This window comes from Aphis gossypii, chromosome 3, assembly GCF_020184175.1.
Source record: "Aphis gossypii isolate Hap1 chromosome 3, ASM2018417v2, whole genome shotgun sequence".
In the NCBI taxonomy this organism is placed as follows: domain Eukaryota; kingdom Metazoa; phylum Arthropoda; class Insecta; order Hemiptera; family Aphididae; genus Aphis; species Aphis gossypii.
In genome coordinates, this window is record NC_065532.1 from 36,462,229 (window position 1) to 36,487,664 (window position 25,436).

The window sequence follows — 25,436 nt, forward strand, 5'->3', positions numbered from 1 at the left end:
TTTCATTCGTTTTGTTATAAGTTAAGTGTCACATATTTTATTTGTATATATTAAATGTGTGAACAATACATTTAATTATAATATATTTAAAATAATAAGATAAATGCATTTAGTCTTAGAGCTATATAACGCAAAATATGATATTCTACAAAGTATTAAATGTTAACACCTCAAAAATCTCAAAGTTTTGAATATTATTTTTATTTTTAAATTTAAAAACATTATACTTACAAAAGAAAAATCTACCAAAACAGTTTTACATTTTTAATTTTGATATATTGACAATCCGTTACTTGGAGATACAATCAAAAGGTTCATGGTATCTCTAAATAGCATAGTAGTGTATACGCCTGAAGAAAATAAAAGACTTGTCACAGATTTAGCATAAAAATAAAGTGAACAGATTTTTTGATTACCATTTAAGATTTTCAACTATAAAATACATATATTTTACCCAATAACCGATTTATAAATATCCAAGTCTCAAAAAATATATTTGAATTGGATTAAATGTTTTACATATTTATAGACTGTTATTTATTTTTAACGGATTTACTTCCGGCTGATCATCGGTCACCGTAAATCACAAACAAGTATTAAAGCTTATAAATTATAAAAAGTTTTTTTTCCTAAAATATCACAATAATGTATAAACTATTTTTATGTGGTATTTTAAAGTAAAGTTTAAATATTAAATAATATATAATCTAATGAGAAACAACTATAAGTTAGGAACGTTCATAATATAATATCTTCTTTTTTTTATTTTTTATTTAAAAGTTATCATCTTAAGAAATTAAGCTTGGTTGTTATATACAATATTGTTACTAATATTGTTTCAATTCAACAATTATTTACAAGTATAAAGTAGATATATCATATACCTAATGTAAAATATGCTTATTATAATAAATTACAATACTAAGTAAAAATGATTTAAGGAAATAGTTTTATTTAAATCAAAACAAAAAATAACCACTAATGGATGATATAACAAATTAGGATTATACCTGTATTAAGAAGATATCAGCACATAATACAATTTTGTATATTCTCTCTCGGATTTACTTAAAATATCGAATATTTACGTTTTTCAATGTTGTGTTTTTAGCTGCTATTTTATTTTTGAAAAATTCCGAAATAAAATATTTTTTTTTTGTAATATTCGTAATGATAAAATATTCTGTTGGTTGTATATTTTGTATAAAATATTTTGATCAATCCTAAAACATCATTATTAATTTAATTTATTATTTCAATTACTTACAATGGTACTAATATCTTGTTCATAAACCGATATAAAAAAATTAATTTAATTATATAAAAAGAACAATGAAAAATTCATATTAACAATGCCTTAGTGTATTCTATAGTTTTGCAATGTATTACATCAAACAAGAAATAACACATAATATTTAACAATAATAATTGTCACACGCAGCAACACGTCATCCTAACATAATATATTAATTTAATGCTTATAAAAATACATTACACGTGTGGTCGGGAGCACACTTTAAGAGTAAATTAGAGACGGTTTGAAAAATACGATATATGAGGGAGACAAAACACAACAAAAATATAAAATATATGTTTGAGGTGCTTGGGTTTTACTTTCCTTTATCATTTAATTAGCTTTTACTTAATATTTGTTTTAATTTATTGAACATATGAGTGTGTTTTTATTGCATTGTGATGAGTTTTCCACTTTCTGTCCGTCCACCACCATCCTCTCAATTATTCCGCTTTCTTGATGCGGAACTGTTTAGGATAGAGCTGACCAAAACGGACAGACATTCTTCAGTCGTTCAATAAAGATTTTCCGACACGACTCCGTTCGTCAATCTAGTACAGTCGCTCATGCAAAATTGTTGTGTTTTATTTAAAATACTGTTTTTTTCTTTCATAATATTATTTTAAATTTATAACGATGATATAGTGCAGTTTATTTAATTTTATGTGAAAAAGTGTTACTGTGTGTTTATTTTGTAGCTAACCAAAAATAATTTCAAAAAACAGAAACCACTATGGCAAAATTAAATAGCATGGTAATACTAATACAAATAGATGCATATTTTACTACAGAATATACTTTTTAATTTATAACTTATAAATTGTGGTTTTTATCAAAATACATTGACGCTTAAAAATTTTTTTTTTAGGTTATTTTTTGCTTAGTTCAACTTACACTCAGCGAAGATAGAATATCCGTGGATACAGTTGGTACAATTACAGCTACTGCCGGTTACTCTATAGCAGATAATCATTCACCTACTATTAAAAGTCATACTTCAAGTATAGAATTTTCTGGTGACCACGATTCTTCTAAGGATACATCTTCTTCAAGTGAAGCTTATACGTCATTAACGCCTGGCCTGCGAAGTTCGCAAAGCTTGTCGTTAAGATCTAGACAAGCCAGAGGAAAACCACAAAGCCAGACTTGGAGTGCTGAAGACAAAGACCTTGGTAATCCGTCTTTTTCATTGACCGATCACCGAATGAATGAACAATTGTATAGTGTTAAACCTCAAACGTTTGACAATCAATCGCCACAGTTATCCGATGTAAAGAGTAATGAAAGTGTCGAGAAGTCTGTGCCATCAATCACATATGGAAAAAAGATGCATAAAAACGATGGACACGACGATCGACCGGTTTTTAACGATTGGTCCGAAGAAGTACATATGGCATTTGATAACAATAAACCAATTAGATCGCGACGAAAGAATAAACACCAATTGGATAGTGAACAGGAAAAAAGGAAAACGCAAAACAAAAAATTAGCGGAAAGTAATAATAAGGATGGCTGGCAAGAATTAAGTCCCAACATGGAAATCGCTACAGGCATTATTACATCTGTTCAAGAACATGATTCTTCACAAGAATCATCTAGTAGTTCAGGTATGATAAAAAATAAATATTAATATGAAAATAATTTTTACATAAGTCATTACCTATAAAAATATGAATACATTTATTATTTACTTAATTATTTTTTTTAATTAATATTTGTTATTGATGGACCAAAAAACTATTTTATTAAATATTGTTACATTTTATCATTTATTTTAATTTTCATTATTAAATAAAAAAATTTAATATGGAACTATAGTATTAAATTGTTTTTTCAGTTCAAATTTTACTTGGGATTAGTTTTAAAAAAAAAAACAATTAAAATCTATTTATGTTTTATAAACATATTCTTTTGCATAGAATGTACTAAATATTAAGTTCAAATAAATTAAAAATGTTTTTCATTATTTATATAAGTTGATAAATATTATACATTTTTAACTAATATTGGACTTGCAAATAATAAAGTTAAGTCGACAGAGAATTATTTAAATTGTGAGATAAATATAATAATAATAAACATTGTTAGATATAAATATATAATACACTTTTGAAACAACTATTAAGATAATTTTTTCTACGAAAATATTATATTATGTTGTATAATGGTCACTATGTATAATATACAAGCAATTAATTGGTACTATCTAAAAAAATGATTAAATTATGAGGAAAATAAATATAAATTAGCCAAACTAAAAGATAATGTTAATATTGAAAAAATATAAATAAATATTTATATTTCATACCGAAGTATAATGTTTATATAACATATTTTTTATACAATCAAAATATCATCGATTAATGTTTTCTTTTCTATTAAGAAAACTATAGAAGTATAATAATATTGAAAACATAAACTTTATCTATTTTCTGTTTATGCTAAAAGAATTAAATAATTTTTTAAAAAACAAGATTAATGATTTCTTTATAGTTGGTATAGTTTTTTCTTCAAGATAAAATATGTTCTATTTACAAATTAAAGTATACATTCAATAAAATTAAAATTGCAATATCTTTGATACATTTCAGTAGGTACCTACCAAGTTAACAACCTTTTGATATTAATTATATATAACTATTATTTACTTAAGCTCTTTTATAATTTGTATACACATTAATACATTATGTACATTGTACATACTGTTATTTATAATAAATTAATAAAGTAATATATAGTATTAAGGAGTATTCATATTTTAATCAAAAATCAGGATAATAAAGCATACTCATATCTCGGTGAATCTATTTAACCATAATATAGAATGTACTTCTTATGAAATGTGTAGACATTTTGGTTTTTATGAAAATCTCATTTTAATATTATCTCGTCATATTAAATACTCGTTTTACTAGCCAACGATTAGTACTGCGCGTTAAACACGCGACCGAACAAATCGTTGTTTGACATTTAATTACGAAGAAAAAGTGTTAAAGATGAGCGTAGGTATATATATATATATAATATTATAATCGAAACAATAACACGTCGGTGATACGTTTTTTACGCCGTCATCGTATTTGATGACGACGAAGACCAAAAAAAATAACGTATAATATTATTATTTTATTATCGATCGCTACGAACCGCTGACGGTGAAAGTGTTTAAATGTTGAATTTTTTTCGCCGTTTACATTTTAAAAATATATATTTTTTTTTTGTTTCACGCGGTTGCCGGTGCAGAATTGTTCAAAGCCCATCGTCATCCAGACCTGTTTCACGAGGAAGGCATTTCCAGCGCGGAGGACGCGGCACACCATCACACCGAACCGCAGAACTTCGACCACAAGCAGGTGCTGTCGAAAATGAATCATTTCGACTTCAGCAACGCCGTGTCGCAGCAGGCCAGCAAGACGCCGCCGCCCAGGGAGAAGCGGCTGAACTACTTGCAGCCGGGCGGGGGCGGCCCGCCGGTGGCCAGGTACCCGTACAGCGCGGGCAGCGGGCCGTTGCAACACCCGTCGCCGGTGCAGGTGGTCGGGCCCTCTCCGCAACAGCCGCACCCGGCCGCCGCGGCCACCAAGTCCGTGAAAATCGAACAGCCGTCGGCCACGCCCAACTACCACAGCATCGTGGTGCCCATACCCATCTCGCACCAGATGTACGCGGCCATCGGCGGCGACCCGTCGTCCCCGGTGCACGGCCACCAGTTGGCCAGCAGCACCGTTCAGCAGGCGATGATGTCGTTGCCGGTCGTGCACAACGTGTTCTTCAAGACGGACGAGAACGGCGGCGGTAAGACCATGCCGGCCATCGTGATACCCCTGAAACCGGAATACCTGCACCAGTTGCAGCAACAGCACTACGCGCACGCGCAACAGCAACAGTCGGCGGCCGACGACTCGCTGAACGCCGCCGGACACCAGCGGCCGGTGCACCAGGGGGCCGGCAAAGCGTTGCAGTTCCAACAACTTCACCATCAGCAGCAGCTCCAGCAACAGTCGTCCGCACCGTCGTCGGTGTCGCCGTCGTCGCTGGCGCCTTTGCAGCCGTACGCGCAAAAGCCGAAAACCGTAGCCAAAGTCAAAAAACCGTTTGGCTTGCAGATGAAGGACAACGACATGCAACACCGCGTCAAGCAGCCGTTCGGCCTGCAACACCAGTTCTACAACAACCCGTTCGCTGCGGGCGGAGGCGGAGGCCACGTACAGCTACACCACGGCGGCGGCGGCGGCGGCGGCGGCGGCCAGCAATCCGACGATTCGCGGTACGCGCAGTCGGCCACCGCTCCCGATTCGGTTCCGCTCCACGCGTTTCCGGGCACCGGCCACCCTATCGTCGTCAAGCGGCCGCACGCTTACGGTTACACCGCTTCGCCCTCCTCGCCGACGTCGACCAAGTACTCGCAGGCCGTAAACAAATCGCCACAGCTACAACACCATCACAACAACCACCATCATCACCACCACAACAACCTTCACCATCACCATCAACAGCAACAACAGCAGCCGTCCACCGAGGAACTGGCCGCGGCCATCGCACAACAGCAACTTTTGCAGCAGCAGCCGTTCAAGGCCACCACGTACCATCCTGGTTACGCATACCTCAATGGGCCCGATGACGATTACCCGTATAAGCCCATTTATAAGGACATGAACAAGCGCAACGACGTGCTGGTCGTCCGGACCGCTGAAGGTCGCAATTGATGGATCTACGGCGATCGCGATTTCGCACACCGACCTATTACCTACATAATATTATTTTATATATTTTATACACGTTATAATAGTGTTATTAATGATTATAATTATACACGTATACGTGGGCAGACACGTATAGACACAACTCGGAGTGAAGAGGTTTGGGGAGGGTTAACCAGTGGTATTTTTTTCTTCATATCATCGATTGCATACTTAACAGTTATAAATTACAGTAAGGAAAAACCCTCCCACATAAATATTTTCTCGCGCGCGTGCCCGTGTATACGCATATATGTATAAAGACTAAAATGCTAAGATAAAATAACGTATATTATTTACTAATGTTATTATTTTTATGAGATAAATTATTATTTATAAGTATCCATATATTATATTTTATGCGAAAATATGTTTTTTTTGAGTAAAATTACAATATACTGTGCAACTCGCCATATTATTCGCGAACAATAAATTAATATATAATATTACTTACATCATACTCCGCGAGGAAATCTAATATTTTTATTCTGTTCAAATTTCGTTTTATAAGTACGCCATCGACCATTATGAACACCGTATATTACGCTGCAACAGTCCATCATATTAATAATTATTGTCGAGCAATCATATTATTATGTGTGCATACTTTCGATTTGGCTGCAAAGTTATGCAGAATGCAAATAGATTAAGTAAGAAATGTCCCGACGATGCGTAGTGTCATCAATAATAATAACATAAATATAGGTACAATTTGATTTATTGCCAAATCCTCTAGACGCATATTCGTATTGTTTTGATAACCACCTCTCAACCCTTTTTTAGTCAACATCCTCAGCTGGATAACCGCTGCCAAATATTACGCTCATGAAATGTCAGCTGTGTTTGCGTTGCTTTCACAGGTATATATACAATATGTCCGTATTATTCCAATTCACCCATTAAAATACGATTTCCAAGAGAAATGTAGTAGAATTAGTGTACCTATAAATTGAGTAAACATATACATAGTAAGTGGTCATTGCATTATATTTTTTTAACACTATCAACGAAATGAAATGCGAACACACCGATTTACGCACGATTATACCAGCTCGCGAATCCGTTACGATGTTATTTCGTCCGTCATTATTCGACGGAATTGTATCATTATACATCCGTATACATGCCCATTAATAGAAATATCAAATTCGTTTCAAAGTCAACGGACCTTGTCGTTTTCGTCTTGTAAATTCTGTTACTTCGCGTGACCATGTGTACCTATATACAGTAGTTAATGATTCGAATGGTAAATACTATGTTTGAATATTTATATCATACTATAGATAGTATATATTATTATTTCTATACATAGTGTTGTAACTAAAAATTGGTTTAATTTAATTGATATTAAAAATAAAAATTAGTCTACTTGTTATTTTTACCAAAACACTAAAATATACTATATTGAATAATTGATTAATAATCTATTAAAATGCACGGTGTTGATTTACAACAATTTTATTGTTTTATTTACTATTACAAGTGGTGCACTAGTGGCTTAAATATAATTATATAAATAATACAAGAAATATAATAATAAAATATAAATATTATGAGCTATATTTTAAGACCTAATATTATCTTCATAATTTTGTTAAAAGAGAGATAAAAATGTGATTTAATTCTTTAATGAAATCCAAAACGAAAAACTATTAAGTACTAAGCAAATAAGAACCTATCATAAAAAGATCTTGAACTATTGACGATTATTCTGTTATTTTATAATGCTTTTTAATTTTTCCTAAGGGTGGGTACCTAATCATTATAAGCCGTATCGTTGTCAAACTATTGAAATGTAACGATCCAATTGAAAAGCTTAAAAAAAAGAATTATGACTGTCACTTTATCAATATTTATATTTTGACTTCTATTGATTTCATTTAGGGAGTATGGTTGGATATGGACAAAAACAAATTAAATTAAATCGTTTTTTTTTTTTTTTATCGTCTCAATTTTTGTACATACATTATATTATTATATTCACAGAATCATAATTTTTTTTTTTAACTTTCAGTAATAAGATTAGTCATTTTCTAGTAATATTTGATAATATAATATACTACTTCAACAGTTAAATTCAGTTTGTAGCTTATTATATATATATATTTTATATTTCTTATGTTTTTTCAATAAATAGTTAGTAATAGAGTATCGTGATTTGCAATTCAATCACCCAGTTAATGTCATGGTGACGTTGACGATGACCGATGTGTGTACAATATTGCAATGTGCATACAGAGCAATATACAAATAATATAATATGTACTTAGATAATATAAAAATTATATACAGTAATCCAATAATATAAGGCGCTTGAGCACGAAAACGTGAAATTTAATGATTTCATGCTTTCCCGTGCCCGCCGGCCAGAAAAATATACAAGGTCCGTCAGAGAAATATACACTCATATACGCATTTTCGGATGATTCACTTTCAATGATTACCTCAGCTCGATGAATTCGAGCTAAACGGATTTATACATTCCCGCCTAGGAACACAGACTGCGTTCTATACCATATAGAAAGTGAAATTCACCGTACGGCACGGCAAACAGTTATAATTAAGATTCCGTTTTTATTTTGATCATATTTTATACAGGGTGATTATTTAAATACACAACTGCAATCAATAATAATTATATCACAATTTTTTTATAGTTTTTAGGTGCGATTCAGTTTTTTCTATGAATTCCTACACCTTACTCGAAGTATGTGAAATGTAATGTATTTATATTCTATAATATAAAATTATTATTTTTAAATCATTATCCGTAATAGTTGGCATTTAGTACTATTTTTCATAACATACTGCAGACAACCGTTTTTATTAACATAATATTTAGGATTTAGATTTTAAATCTACGACTATTTTTAAGTTACCTATTCAAATTTAAAACTATACTATGAATAACTTAAAAAATAACCATCCTGTATAACTGAAATAAACTAAAAATTATAGTATGACGTATTCATATTATAATAACAATAATATTATTATGTATGGCGTATTTTTTTATTGTTATATTTTATTTCATTTCATTTCAAACAATAATGCTTTCGACACGGTAAATAATGTGACAACGATAGTGACATATTCCAATGGTAATAAATTGATACACTGGACACTGGACATCATCATTAACCGGCGTTAACAATTCTGTACTTGTCAAGTACATATTCTAGCTTCTTCGACTTGTAGTTCATTATTTTATATTTCGTTCTGGGAGATTCAATAATATTATAATCAACACGCTTTTTAAATTATTATTGATAAATGACGAACGAAATAAAAATAATTTTTTTCTTTTCAATACCATGCTGTGGTTGAAAAACAGAAATTTTTTACAATAATCAGTTATACACCATCTAAGTAAAGCGCAATGTATTATGCATAAATTATATTTTCTATTATACACAAATAATAATCAATACTCTATAATTTAATTGCTATTTATACTGACGTTTGTAATTTAGTTATTGACATTAATTAATAATTATGTACATACAACAATTAAAAAATAAAAATAAATTTTGAAACAAAAACTTAAAAAACAAAAAACTTATCTAATTCCTTAACTACCCATTGCCCAGCCACTGGCTACTATATATTCATATTGAAAGGCCAAATAAGTGTATAGTCTCTACAATTGATATACATAAAAAAAATATTATATTACTTATTATATACCTACTGCACAAATAATAAAATTTATTTTTTTCAAAATAGTTGAATACAATTTATTTACTTTTTTTTATTATTTTACTGTTTAATTAATTTCATAAAAATTATATGCAATTATAGTGTTGCGATTGTTGCGAAGTATTTTTTTTTTTAGTTTACACACAAAACTTTTTTGAAAATATGTAATCGTTAATAGAATATAGAAATTATTATTGATGTGAAATAGCCATATGAAATAAAACATAATAAATTATATATTTGAGTTATGTAAATTGTTATGATGAAATGAGATTATGTATACTATTTTATTATCGATAGAATTACGTAAAAAAGCACAATATAATATATACGTTAAACCGATTTCTCAATAAATATTGTACAATATAATCTATAACCATTATATTTCAATTTAGTATCAAATATTATAATAAAAAATATTATTTTAATAATATTATTCACAATTCCGGTAAAATTATTAACAAACAACTCTCTTTATTAATAAATAATAACTACTCTTTAGTAGCTGATTATTAAATTTTCAAATTTGAAAACTTAACGTTTCTATAATAACACTGCTTATAGCTAACACATATTATAAAATATAAGATGATATATCTTATAGTAATATCAAATACTCAAATTTAACATACACATTTCTTTATTGCTATTTCTATATTAATATTTAAATAAAAATTATAATATTTAATAATATAATACATTACCTAATGATGAATGATGATTGATATGACAGTAAATTAAAAATAAAGTAAGACATTAGTGAAATATTTACACACATTTTAATAGCTATATTTATGTACTTACCTACTCTCGATTTAGTCTAATTAGTATATATTTTATCACATATTTAATCGGCAAAACGAAAATATTATATTATGCAACTTCATTTATAATAATTTTTAAATTTCATAATGATTCATAAACATGAATTTGAAATGTTATGTAGAGACAATATGATAATATAGGTAATTTGTAGGTAAAATTTGTTTCTGTTTTATTGTACTGGTGTATACAATATACTATATAGTATAAGTATATAGTGATATAAATGTATGATGTTTATTTACTAGTAAACTGTTAAAAATTATTATGGGTTTCTTTTACATGGAGTAGTAGTATGATAAAATCAGATATTATTTTGTTTAATACTTTCTATTTTATTTTAATTTCAAACTTACAAGTTTCAACTAATCCTAATCGGTAGGTTTAATTTAAAATTATTTTAAAATAAACACTGACCATATTATCATACATAATACATTAACTTATCACAATATGGTTTGTTTTAATAAATTACACAAAATTATGATAAATAATTATAATGCAGTATACTAGATACAGTAAAAATTCTTATCTACCTATAATATTAAAAATTTACTTCAATGACGCAATAAATATAAACAATAAAAATAAAGTAAACATAACACCTGGAAACGTACGAATAGGCAACACAACGACTCTTCGTGATCGAGTACTTACATTAAAATAATATTTTATAAGACCATCATATAGTATTTTTACAGTGTTTACTCCATAGACCTATTAACTAACACCTGGCCGGTAAATTGTAACGTATAAAACAAAACTATTCAGCTCTTACTTGAGTGATAATATAGTAGGTACTTAAATAATTTTCAAGTCAGTCAAAACAATACCAGTTGTTATTATAGGCTAAAGCCTGTATAGTCATGGAAAGCTTAGAAAATTTCAATAATATTAACATGTCAATTAATATTTAAATATAAATATAATATATAAATAGTACACACTGCGTAAAAACTTGTAACTGTACATTTACTGAATAGTTAGGTTGGACGCGATGTAATTTAATTTATAGATAGCGCTGCATGAATATGTTTTCATTAATATTGTTGATATTTTTTCAAAGAATTTAATGTCTATTTGATTTTTATTGAAAAACTCAAAAACATATAAGTGCTCAGTATTATGGACTAAATATAGTTAATCTATACTTTATAATACGAGTAATTATTTTCTCACTAAGCAATATAAAATATTATCATTATTGGTTGAATTAATTGAACTGTGTACGTTGTAAACTTTTATAATTAATTACAAAAACAAATATAACACAAAAATTAACACAATAAAATACATATTATTATAGAGGAATATTATGATCATAAATTCGTAAGACACGACGCTTATGAGTTTTTCAGTTTTTTGTCTCCTGATATCAGTGCATAATAACTAAGTAGAAAAATGAAAAGTTTTAACAAAATGTGTAGTGTAAAATAGAGGCATAATATGTATTTTTAAGTCTACTTAAAGAATTAATTAAATAATATGTATAATATAGTATTAATATTATTATCAGTGTTGTTATCAGAATAATATATCAGTCAACATTATTTTGTACCAATAAGAATTGTATCCATACATTCCATTAATGATCTACCATAGTATAGCACTATAGCAGAATGGTATTTCACATATTAATATTGAGTATTAACTTAACTAATGATTGAAATATAAACTAAAATGAATAACGTAATTCTGTAAAAATAAAACCTTTTACGATGGTGTAGCGTGTAGATAGGACATTATATTATACAATTAATAATTTTAGATTTTAAATTTAAACATAAACAAATAAGTTGATAAATTATCATGACATACTGGTCAAAGTGGAAGTAAGTGTGAATCCCATTTCGGAATGTAAGGAAAAATGGATATTCCCGGCGAATTTCCCACTATGCAGTATTGCAGTGATCGGAAAAGTTACAGTCCAAAATACTTAATAGATTAATATTATGTTACGTGAACGTATCAATACTTCTATGGTTCTATCTTTAAATGGGGTTTTCCCGTACAAAACAGTTTGACGAATTCAAATATCGATAACAGTCTATATTCTATAATGTCCATTATAGATTACCACAATATCGATTTTCAGAAGCTGCAAAAGTGTAAAAAAACAACCAGCGTGGCTGAAAGCAATTCCGACCTTCAGCGAATTGCAGTTTTCGACTGCGGTAGGAGAGCATAAACAAGTAGCGTCATTTCAGTTTTAAATAGAGGGGACAAAAGTTTTGACCGGCTTAAATAGATAACTAACAAAAAACCTATCGTTATGCTAATAAAACCATGTTTCTACTTACATTTTCTTGAATTACTCTTGCCGTCTTGCACATTTTATAATATAGATAATTTTTCTCTAATCTTTACAACGACACATATTTTATTAGCTAACTAAAAACATCATTTACAAAATATAAAAATTAGCAGTTATCTATATGTATTTTATTGTATTTTAATTTAATAAAATTTTATTTTAACTGATCAATATTCATTTTTATAAATCCGGCATCCACTTCCGTTAATTAAATTGGTGGTGGTCAGTGGTCATTGGTCATCAATCTTCTGACCACGGTCCATATTGGTATATAATGTATATAAAATCTATAAAATATAATATATATAAAATCTGGTTATCATGATGTTTTGTTGGAACGTATAAACTTTTTGGTATACCAAAAGCGTACCATGTATACCAACCAATCACAAAAAAAGAATTTTCTATGCATGTACACGTATGTAGTGGAAACCCGCCTTTATCATTCGATCAATCTTGTGAAAACACGGTTATTGCACTTTTTTCTGCAACCAATCATTCGTTTCTCGATCAAACATCAAACAGTTTTTGATTCACCGCACGGGAATCCGTTTTATTGACAATTGTTTGTGTAAATATTATGATAAACCCTAATGGTGTTCAATTCAATGAAATTCCAATAGGACGAGTAAGGATGCAAAGGTATGTAAGTACTAAGTTTAACTATATTATGTTTGCTAGCCTTATAATTCTCGTTCGAATGAAAACTAAACTATTGTCAGTTTCCCGAGGAGCCATGGTAAGGGTGGCGCGTAAACATAAAATAAAACACATTGTGTTACTTATATATTATTATATAAATATTATTCATAGCCTCACATTTGTTTTCCTAAGTTATTACAGATTCTATCTTTCACGACTATTATTCAGATTATTTAGAATTAATAATACCTACATTAATATTCACTTAATATTTTATTGCGTGTGTTAAAATAGCATACATTATATTATAATATATTAATATGTACTATGTACCTATATGGCTGTATAATAAATTACAATGGAACCTTTGTTTAACGAAACCTTCTGTACAAATACTATAAAATATTTTATTGTAAAACGTTTCTATTTAACGAATTAATTTTTTGTTTTTTTTTTTTTTTTTTTATTATAATGTGAAACTCTAAAAAGGGTGGTTAATTGGGTAACATTCTGCCATTCAGTAGGTATCGAGTGGACCCCTGACATAGAGTAGGTCACTATAATGAACGTGTTAAATTTCAATGCAATGATATAATATCATTATTTACGAAAAACGATTCTGAACGGAGATGATTTGTTAGCCTAGAATATATTTTTCAGTGGGTGGGGAAAAAGGTGGTTTATGTTTTAATGACCTGAATACTTCAAAATTAAATCATGTACAGAAAATGCCAATTTAAACAACTGGTGTATGTTTCAAGTTTCTACGACTTGAATTTTTTTATAACAAAAATCAAAAATTATTTGATTGTAAATAACCGTTTTTTACACATGAATATTTGATTTCATAAAAATGTTAATTTAAGATAATTTTTTTTTAATTGATCAACTCTCAACTTCTTTTATAATTAGTTTAAGCCAAACTTATGGAAAATCTCGTATTACATTTTCTGCTCTTAGCTACTTATACAGTGATACACATCTTTTTATACATTTTTTAACTACAAAATAATTAGCAAATATTCATAATTTTGACGAATTTTGTCAGTATTTGAACTTCAAAAGCTAATAAAAAAATAAATAAATCACTATAAAACTAACTCATGATAATTTATCTATTAAGTTTTCGAGTATTGTGACTGCCAAAAAAAATGTTATCAATACTTATTTTATATAAAAAAAAAACTCAACAAAAACTAATATTTCAAATGCTTTAAAATAGTTTTAAAATGAGTGAAATACTTTGAAAATTAAATTATGTAAAAAATTTTCAATTCAGTTACTCATAACATTTTTTCTTTAAGCACGCTTTGAATTTTCTTTATAGTTATTTAAAGGAAATCGTTGTGTTGCATTTTTTAACCTAACATATAAATACTTAAAATTTTATGAATTTTCAACAACAAAATTACTTGCAAATTTTCGAGATTTTGACATATTTCGTAAAAAATTTAAATTTAAATGCACATAAAAAAATTGTGACCAACGATTTTCATTTTTTTAACTACCATAAAAACAACTTATAAAAAACTTTATATTAAATTTTCAAGTTTTTATCGACATTAAAAAAAAAAACTTAAAAATATAGCTCAAAACATAAACTATAAATATTTTGAAAATTTAACCATGTATAGATAACACTAATATAAACATTTGGTAAAATTTCAAGTTTTTACCTACAGTGATTCGTTTTTGAGTTACTAGTAGTAGTGTATAAAAAAAATTTTGTCGAAATTGCGTACAAATTCACATTTTTCATCCATAACTTTTTTGTGGTTTTCCCATTTTTTTTTAAAAATTACTGGAAACGTCTTACATTTGACCTCTACTATAATGCACCAAAGATATTCAATTTTCTATAGGAAATCACTTTTGAAGTTTTAAATTGAAGCATTATTTTGTCAAGTTATAGTGTACACACTACACAGCCACACAAAAATAAAAACACACTCACCCATCACTGTAGAATTAATATATTCATCACTTCGTTCAGAATCTAAAACTAGTAGGTATTCAGGTATTCTTGCGTATTTATATAAAGTTCACACTTGTCAATCTGACTTAATTAAATAAGTACGATCATTTGTATAGTCAGACTAGTACGTTTGTAGTTGTTTATTAGGATATCAAAAAGTTCAACTACAATGACTAAAATAAAAAAAAAATGTATTATTTACACATTTAATATAATTTAAATGTGTTTTTTAATTTTTAATTTTAACTAATTAATTAATATTTTATATTATTATTTACATTTTAGTCATTCTACATACATTTCACACACTAAAAATGAATTTTGTTTATTTGTTTTTTTTTTGTGTTAAGAGAAATTTTAGCTGTTACTATTTATCTTGACGATTAGGGTTAGATAAGCCATGGCAAAAAAATTTTAAGTGAAAAATATATTATTTCTTTAAATAAAACAAAATAATGGTTTTTTAATTTTATTCTAAGAACCTTCAATATTATGTTAAATAGAGGTTTAATTGTATTGCAGTTGAAATCTTTTTAAAATACGTTTAAACAAATACATACCAACTACAATAAAGTATTAAAGTCTATGATCTAAACTCTGAAATATAAACTATAATCACTAAAAACTAAAATAATTAGTATAATGGCAGTCCTGCAAACAGTTACGTTTTACATTGTTACGCAAATTGGATTTGTAATATGATTAATGTTAAATACTTTAATAATAGTTACTTTATAAACAAAAGAGTGATGTAAAACAGATAAAAATAGTTTAATAGTATAATATCTATAAGGTAACTTAAGTAACCTGATTTATTTAAACTCAAGACTGTCTTCGAGTCCTCATCGATAATACAATCTCACTATAAAGAGTCTACCCCGTTCATTTTTATTATGAATTATATTATTTGTAAAATATGTCTGCAGTTGTCTTATATTATCTATCTTGTATAATATAATCTTTAATCGAACATATATTATACAGACTAAACGAAAAAAAATAGTGTAATGTTGCAGAGCGGCAAAATTAAGATTTTGAGTAGAAACGATAAATCAGGGGTATATCAGGTAATACATGTTCACCGATTTCAAAATTGATGAAAAACATATAATTTTAAAATACAATCAGTCAACTCTGACCCCGTATTTAGTCCGTGTCTTTAAAAACTCAACAAAAAATAATTATATAACACATTTTTTTTTCATGGAAATAATCGTGTTTTATTTTTTGTTCATATAATTGATTATTGTTGTTGATAAAATACATACTAGTTAACAAAGTTATAGTACAAAATAAAAATAAAGTAAAATAAAAATTAAAAAAAATTAAATCATGTAAATGCACACTGGGTTAACGTGAACGATCAGTCCAATTATCATCAGTACCGTAACACTTCTGTGCTTACATAATTTATTAACATTTATATATAAAACGCATGTACCTATACTTAAAAAAATATGTTTGTAAGTCACGTCGTATTATTTAAAACAAAAAATAAACAACGATTAAAAAATAAACCGTATATCGTTTGCATCGTTGACCGTCCAATTTATGGTGCGTGTCGATGATATACAGCTACAGACAGGTTAGGTATACATGTAAAAATAGTTAAGTCGGTTGGATTATAAGTCGGATTAGATACCTAAACACAACTCAACCACATAATGCGTGTTACGACTTATATAATATTATATTGTATGGCGTGCGTCTATACGGTTTTTACCAGCCGCTGAGCCATTTGGCCCACTTGGGTTCGTGGTAGATGTGCTTGATCTTGTACACGGGCACGGGGTACGGTCTGTCAACGGGCACTGGGACTTTCTTCTCAATGTGCACGGGGTACGGCTTGTCGACTGGGTAGGGCACGGGTTTTTCGACCGGGTATGCGACCGTCTTGATGACAGGCACCGGGTATGGCACACGTACGGCCACTGGTTGGGGTACACCAACTGCGATAGTCCTGTACACTGGAACGGGTATAGCGCGGTTGATCTCAACGTGTTGCGAGATGACATGTTCGGGTCCGTATGATGGAGCGTATCTGAAAAATCGGTCGTGTTAAAAAAAACTATTTGTAAACATTATCGTAAATTTATTATAGACTATGAGGTGTATCGATCAGTATTTTCCACCTCCATTTCCAAATTTAATATTAGTTTTGAACGTTTTTTTTTTTTAATATCATATTACTATTTTTACACATTTTTTACGATTTTCCTCATTGTTTATCTCGATAGACGTTTTCACGGATTTGTACTCGCTGCGGCGATCATCGTCTATACAACTAAATAATTGGTCGCGGCCTATTGTCAACAACTCGTCATTTCCGTTCAGCGGAATCGATTACCGAATAACGATTATTACCATGAAAACGTGCCCGGCCACGCGCTGTATTGTGGTCACAGATGTGTTACGTGGTTATCGAGTGCTCAGTATACACGATATATAATATAGTATAGTAATATGACAAATAAACGGACGTTAAATACGACGAGATTTTAATTTATAGAGATGCAAAACAAGAGAAACGTACGTTGGAACAATTTCAAAAGATATCATAAAAATTCGACTTTCGAGTCGGTTATTAATATACTAACTACTCGCTTCCATACACAAAACAGTTACCACTGTCAATATTATATTATAAATTATTATAATGCACAGTTTTAACATGCACATTTGCTTTCTACGTGGATGGACCTCGCGATAACATAAAATAACACGTTTATAAGATATTTACGTAAGGCGTTGGTTTTCTCTCATTCCGCCATTTGATGTTTACATTTTCTTTGAATTTTTTTTTTAGTTATTACGCGTACCAAAAAAAATCTGTTTCGATTATTTACAGTCACACGACTAACCACGCAAATACACACAGCAATATTTTTTAAAAGATAAGTCCGACTAGTCCGGGACACGGGCTAATCACTGAGCCGCTTGGTGGGGTTTTTTTTTGTATCGGCTCGACTACTTATGTACGAATAAATTATCTAATAACAGTTTTTCGATTATGCGCAACGACAAGGCTGTAAAGGATATTGTAATCGCGACATGTGTGTAGTATATGACCCACAGGGACCACCGGAGAGGGACGAAAATAAATGTAATTTGGTTCGCGTACTAAACAGGGCGGGGTGACACGCAACACGCGACGAGTATCTACACACTTAAGGTAGGCACGATTACTTACCCGGAAACTGCGGGGTATGCGGACGGTCCGTATCCGTAGGCGGCAGGTGCAGTGGCAATGCCTACCGGTGCGGCGGCGGCGGCGTAAGCTGTGGGACCAGCGTAAGCGGCTGGGGCGGCATAAGCGGCTGGAGCAGCGGCGTATGCAGATGGTGCATAACCTTCAGCGGCGGATGGCGCGTAACCTTCAGCGGCGGATGGTGCGTATGCTTCAGCAGGGGCAGCGGGCTGGTATGCTTCACCGCCGGCGACGGCTGACGGGGCGTACGACTCATCTGCGGTGTAATCTTCGACTGCGTCGCGTTTGATGGACTGGTGGTCCTCTTCCGGCTGTTGGTCCTGTTGCACCTTTTGAGTCTGTTCGGTCGACGAGTCTTCCGAGCACGTGGCCATGGCCACCAAACATGCCAGACCGATCAAAACCTGTCAAAGTATAATAATATAAGTACACGCGATCTTATTATGTGGTTGACGATTGTCGTCAATCATTGCCATATGCGTTGAACGGTCGTTTTCGATTCGATTAAATTAGGTATACACATAACTGTTGTGTCTGTGTGCTAGTCATATTATTATAAGTATCATGGTTGCTTTGGATTATTGTAAAATATTAGTTTTAAATAAAGAACACGATAAACGTTACTAAAGATTTGCGCGTTTGCACGTAAATTGTAGAGATTTTCGATGATGTACGTTAATTTTTTAGTAGGGACCAGTGGCTTAATAGTTAATACTAACTGTAAATTACTGAACTATACGTTCGAGGGTTATAAAGGTGTTGCTTAACTCGAAAAGAACAAAAAATAATAATAATACAGAAAACTCACGTGTATTTTCATCTTGGTCGATTTGATTCGATTCGTCTCGATAATATCAGTGTGCGCGATTAACGATAATATTATTATATAGGTATATATACGATAAGAGTGGACGGTGTGCCCCTTGCAGTTGTTCGCACTGCGGCGTGTGCTGTTGTTGACTGACGATTTCCACGGAGTAATCGGATTATATATACCACTTTGGTCGGGCGTATTTTTCTGTAAGACTTTCACCCGGGCAACCGGGGAGACCGTCCGGGTCCATCATCCTGTGCAGCACTCGCACACGTCGAATAAACCGGTCGACGGTGGGACGTCCGACCCCTCGGTCCCTTGTCAACGGTCGGCACGCGGATGACGTCGGACGCGCGGCAAAAAGTGTGCGTATGACATAACTACCCGGATAAACCGGTAGGTACCGATCGCGGCCTATAAGGAATATCACAACGGACGTGAAGTGTGTGAAATCACCGTTTTTTGTGAAAAGATGACATGACGCGACGCGTATAACTATAACTATAATACTTTGTTCCCTATAACATATCCGACTCGTCTTTATACGTTGATAATATAATATATTACCGAATAACTGCATAATTTAAAGATTTTCTCATAACGTTTTTTCCAAAAAACGTTATTCGTTTTAAGTGTATTATTGCCAATCTAAGTTAAAAATATTGGACTGATTAAAATTAAATTTACGAATATTTTCGTGTGACACTATAATTTATAATTATTATTATGGTTCAATGTAAGTTTATATTGTAATTCTGTAGTCATATTTAATTAAAAACCAATAGGTTTGTCATATTTATAAATTATTAGTGGTTGAGACATTAAAGTTATTTCTGTAGACCACGGGTTCCTATGTAATTGCATATTTTTCTACTTTTTCATATTTTTAGGTTTTTGTCAGTAATTTTTAAAACCATAATAGTTTGAAACTGATGGTGAAATTTTATTTTACATATTTCTATATATATTTAATAGTTATTGAATATTTTTGCATATTTATACACAATTCAAAATGTATTGCATAGATATTGAAGTGAAATTTAAAAATAAGTTGAGTATTATGCATGTCAAGTAGAAAAATTGAAAATATATTTTGCAGGCACGAAATAGTATTATAAATATATAAATTATATTTACCAAGATCCTACAATACTTTATTGCTTTAAATATGCCTAAACAACTTCAGTTGATTTCGAACGATCATTATGTCTTTAACAGATAGACGTCACAGTTTCACTTAAGAAAAACTGGAAACGCATATGGTTTTTTATTTTCGTAATAAATAACATTTTAAAAAATAAAAATATACTAATTTATTCAAAAACTTCTCTAAAAAAAAAATTTTCATTACTACCTTGTTAATTATTTTAAGTTGTTAAATTTATAAATTAAATAAAAATTGTGTATTTTTTTACCATAAATTCTTAAAAAAAATGTTTTCTTGCATATTTTCACGATTTTGATCACATAATATAATACATACGATAATGATTAGTGCTTTATTTATTAAATAGTACTTAATGTTAATCCAAACAAATTTTCTTTGATCCCTTCCCCCATTTCAAAATCCTGGGTATGCCGAATAAAGTTTTATTATTTTCTGATTTACGAAAAAATAAGATTATATAATTATAATTATATATTAATTTACGTAAAAAAAATTAGTAGGTAGTTATATTCATTACATTTATATAAACTTTACTAGGTAGTTCAAAACCTGCATATAATATGCAATACATATATTATAGTAAATAGCACAATAATCAATAATTAATTCAATTTGCATTATTTTTAATATGATAACTATGTTAAATTCCGACCTTGTATAATATTATATATATATGTGTGTATTATAATACGAGTATTACACAAATAATGAATAAGAAGAAAATTTATATAAATATGTATTTTTTAAATATTTAAGTTTCTAAGTAAAGCAATGAATATATTTTTATTAAATACTCAGGATGGCTATCTACAAAATTTCTTTGTACTGGACAAATTATTAAATTAACCAATCTCGTTAAAACTTAACATCTAAAAAAACACTAAGCACTCACTGATGAATAAAAAATTAATTTTGTAAATAAAAGTTATGGTACCTACAATAATAAGAAATGGTATAAAATATTAAATAATATTGAGTATGGTTTAGACTAATCTCGTTCCCACGGACTAATATTTTATAGGTGATCTTGATAAATGTAATATATGTTATTTAATATTTTATAGACTATAGAGTATAAATATTCTATTTATATTGTATACACTTTAAAAAATAACTTGATAATTCATGAAACTACAACCTATATATCATTGAATCGAGTGTCTTAAGAAGTTAAGCTAAACTCAACAATTATCAACAATATTTCTGAAAACATATTTGATATAAGGCCAAATTCAGATGGACACAAGGCTTTCACAAAATTCAACTTATCCTGGCTTTACCCTTAATTCATAAAGTACAATGTACTTTATAATTCAAATTTACAATATAAATATTACACGAAATGAGTAGGTTACAATATGACAAAATTTAAATTTATTAAATTACATAAAAAATTTTAAAATAAGGTTGACATCATCCACTGTTTAAGTAACTCGTTGACTGTATAATTTATGCTGGAATTTTATATATAAAAAAGAGTTTTAAATCTATTGACATTACAATAGTATCTTAAAACACATCAGTGGTACAAGGAAAGATGACTCAATTTTACTTCAACCTATATCTAGGAACTAATCTATATTATCTATATTTGTCGCATTATACCTCAGTACTGTCAAAAAATATATGGGTTAAGTTGCCAAGACGTCAATAAGAAAAATGAGAAGATTTTTAAATAAATGAATTCTTTCAAGCAGCCAAATATATCATCAGAAATGTGAGGATCTTAGACTACAGCACTATACTCAAGAATTAATATCAAGCATATTTAGCCAACCTTATAAAAAAAGTCAGGAGTTTTAAAAGCATTATAATACACAAATCAATACTTGGGTACAGTGATCAAGCCTCAATGACTAATTTAAGTCAAAATCCATAATCTAATCAAAAACTCGAATGAATACCTCGGTCTCACGAAAACAATAAGAAAAGACTACTGAGTAGGTACCGGTAATCGAATCCTAGCATTAATACTATTAGAATTGGTTATTACATATAGGAGCGAGAATGTTAATGATGTACCAATAGTTACTTATCAGTGTATAATATCAGTGCCATGTTGAATAATCACATTACATTCTGAAATAGTCATTTAAGTAGTGCTTTCAAAATTGTTTACAAAATGAATGGTCATTTTTATGATATTAAATATATAGGTACAACATAATAATACATGTAACTTATAGTAACTTTACTTCCAATTATAACCCAATGCATATTTTTAAGTCACAAAAAAAAAACAAAAATTTATTTTGAATTAATTTTTTTTTTTTTTTGTATACTGTTCCATATAAAATCGAGTTCAATTTAAGAGAAAAAAGTACTTATACAGGTTATATTTCCACTTTCTATTGTTTGAAACTTCCATAAAATGTATTTTATAATTACAGTAAATAAGTTTCCTTATTTAAGCAATAATTAATATTGGCTCAACTATTTTAATTCAAAAGAAATTTATCTGAGGTGTTTTCAACGTTATCTATTTACAAAATTTACAAAACAATTATCTTACATAATTATTATATATATTTTAGTTCTTATAATACAATCATCTACATTAATGTAATGATTATTATTATTTGATTATAACTCAAGAACTTAAAAATTATTTATATTTTTCTTCAATAAATCCATAATATTTCAACTAGTAGTTTTAAAATAAAATGTATGACTAACTCAACTTAATCCTAACAATTTTAATTAACTTTTAATTCCTTCTCGTATTACCTATCTACCATACTACCGTATGTACCTATCTTGGTTGAAAAAAGATTAAATTATCAAATTTGTATAACTCTCAAAAATGATGATATCGTAACATTTAATTGAAATAGTTCAAAATAAAAAATAAATTAAAATACCGTATTTAAATTTGTTAATAATTAATTTAATTTGTGTTAATTTTTAATATTTCTAAAAAAACTATTTAATTATGTTATATTAATTGTATTCAGAATTTTCACATTTGTATATTTTATTATAATAATTCGTTAATTTTTTTATTTGTCGCAGTAAACAAATACCAATCTATGATGTATATTAAAAATCATATATTATATAATTATCCGATGTACACTAGGTAATTTATTTTATTTTAATAATATGATTTACCTGCCATTTGCTTTATTTATACCGTCAATTATTATTTTTTCTGAAAAAATGATTATTTATTTGATACTTAGTTGTATATAATAATATATTTATACTACACTAATTAGCTTTCTATCTTTGACATTAAACTTGTCATCGCGTGAATTAAAAAATTCAGTAGTTGCACATCCTGTATAAACTAAACGTGTATCAATAATTTATCAAATAATTTCGCCTGATGAAAATTAAAACGAAATAAATCAATATCGTTTTTATAATTCCATTAGCTTTGCGAGGTAGTGATATCGTAACCAATCAACTCAATTCGAGGTGCGACTATAGCTGGGCTACAACTTTAAATAATTTCATTCAGTCATCCAGTATTTCTATGAATGATGTCTCTACATTTTATGAATAAATATTATACACATTATTATGTTTTATTTACTCGTTTCTTGTGTGATTTTTCCCAACTGGTTAGATATGTTGTATACCTATGTGTAATACAACTAATATAAGAAATAGTGGACAAAAATAAAAGACCATTTATAATGTCAACAAACACTGAAAACAAAATTTTTATATTAAAAAACAGAAATTCGAAACATATATAGATATAGATATAACTGATAGACCAAACTGGTTTTGTCAAAATCGGCAGAAGGTAACGTGTAATCTGAACGCATTGTAGGTACAGTATAAAAGACGGTTATTTCCTAAATCATGTGATTTCCCTGTGATTAACTTTCTATTATTATTCATTAAATATGGCAAAGTAATGTACTTGTAACTTTTTATTTTAAGTTCATTAAAGTTATAAAATTTCATGTTTTACGCTAACACTCTATATTACAGACTTACACTTTAGGTATAGGCCCAATTTCTGTCTAAGAAATATTGAGAGATAAAAATAAAAATATTTCAGAGGTATTATTTGTTCAGTAAAGTTGAAAAATAATGATAAAACTTTTTAATTTTTTTAACCAATAAATATAATAAAGTCAAATAATAAGTAATCATAATATTTTTTATTCAAACGTACATAAAAAAAAACAATGTTCATATGTTTGTAGTTATTATAGACTCAACAACTAATCGACCGATACTGACAAAAATTATAAATATATTTCTTAGAGCATCAGAAAAGTTTAGGAAATATTTTAAACAGCGTTGAAAATATTTCAAGTGCTATTATCGAATACACCGTAGACAGAATGCAAATGCCCATGTCGGTAGAATTAGTTCACAAACTTAGATTAGGTACACGTATACCACGATTTTTCCATGAAATGAAGTACATTAGAGGTACAATAGAGATACTCTGCTGATATAGCGTTGTGCCGAAGCATGTTATACGTACAGCTAATTTATTTAGATGTTTCTCTAGTATTTAAATATTTCATGAGATTTAAAATCATATTATGTATTATTATTATTATTATTATTATTATTATTATTAATTGTGTACTTATTTACTTTATTTCAACAGATCTAGCCCAATATTCAAAGTATTCATTGTTATAAGTTATGACGATAAATTCAGTAACATAATAATAAAAAAAAATGAGAGAAAAAATAAAGTAATGGTCTGTGTATGATTTACATACATATGTATATCAGCAAAAAATAATTCCCTTTATATTACTGCAAGCCAGCATTTTCTGTATGCTT

The 25,436-nt window shown here is 29.2% G+C and overlaps 2 protein-coding genes across 2 annotated transcripts; one reads left to right on the plus strand and one right to left on the minus strand.

The window, feature by feature from the left end:
• Positions 1–1,790: 1,790 nt before the first annotated feature.
• LOC114122139 (uncharacterized) lies at positions 1,791–6,488 on the plus strand. Its single transcript, XM_050204682.1, has 3 exons — positions 1,791–2,048; positions 2,163–2,901; positions 4,538–6,488. The coding sequence occupies exons 1-3, from the start codon at positions 2,028–2,030 to the stop codon at positions 5,998–6,000; spliced, it is 2,223 nt and encodes a 740-aa protein (XP_050060639.1). The 5' UTR covers positions 1,791–2,027; the 3' UTR covers positions 6,001–6,488.
• Positions 6,489–16,678: 10,190 nt separating this feature from the next.
• Positions 16,679–19,670, minus strand: LOC114122108 (skin secretory protein xP2-like). The gene is made up of 3 exons (XM_027984675.2): positions 19,502–19,670; positions 18,676–19,097; positions 16,679–17,526 (listed from the first exon to the last, which is right to left on the minus strand). Exons 1-3 carry the CDS (start codon positions 19,511–19,513, stop codon positions 17,205–17,207), a joined length of 756 nt encoding a protein of 251 aa, XP_027840476.1. The 5' UTR covers positions 19,514–19,670; the 3' UTR covers positions 16,679–17,204.
• Positions 19,671–25,436: the final 5,766 nt, after the last annotated feature.

Excerpts from the sequence above, each read along its gene's own strand:
- LOC114122139 (XM_050204682.1), top strand. The coding sequence starts at position 2,028 with ATGGCAAAATTAAATAGCATG. Across the intron at positions 2,049-2,162 it reads TGGCAAAATTAAATAGCATG|GTTATTTTTTGCTTAGTTCA; the intron begins GTAATACTAATA and ends TTTTTTTTTTAG. Across the intron at positions 2,902-4,537 it reads AGAATCATCTAGTAGTTCAG|AATTGTTCAAAGCCCATCGT; the intron begins GTATGATAAAAA and ends TTGCCGGTGCAG.
- LOC114122108 (XM_027984675.2), bottom strand. Across the intron at positions 17,527-18,675 it reads GCATACCCCGCAGTTTCCGG|ATACGCTCCATCATACGGAC; the intron begins GTAAGTAATCGT and ends CCGATTTTTCAG.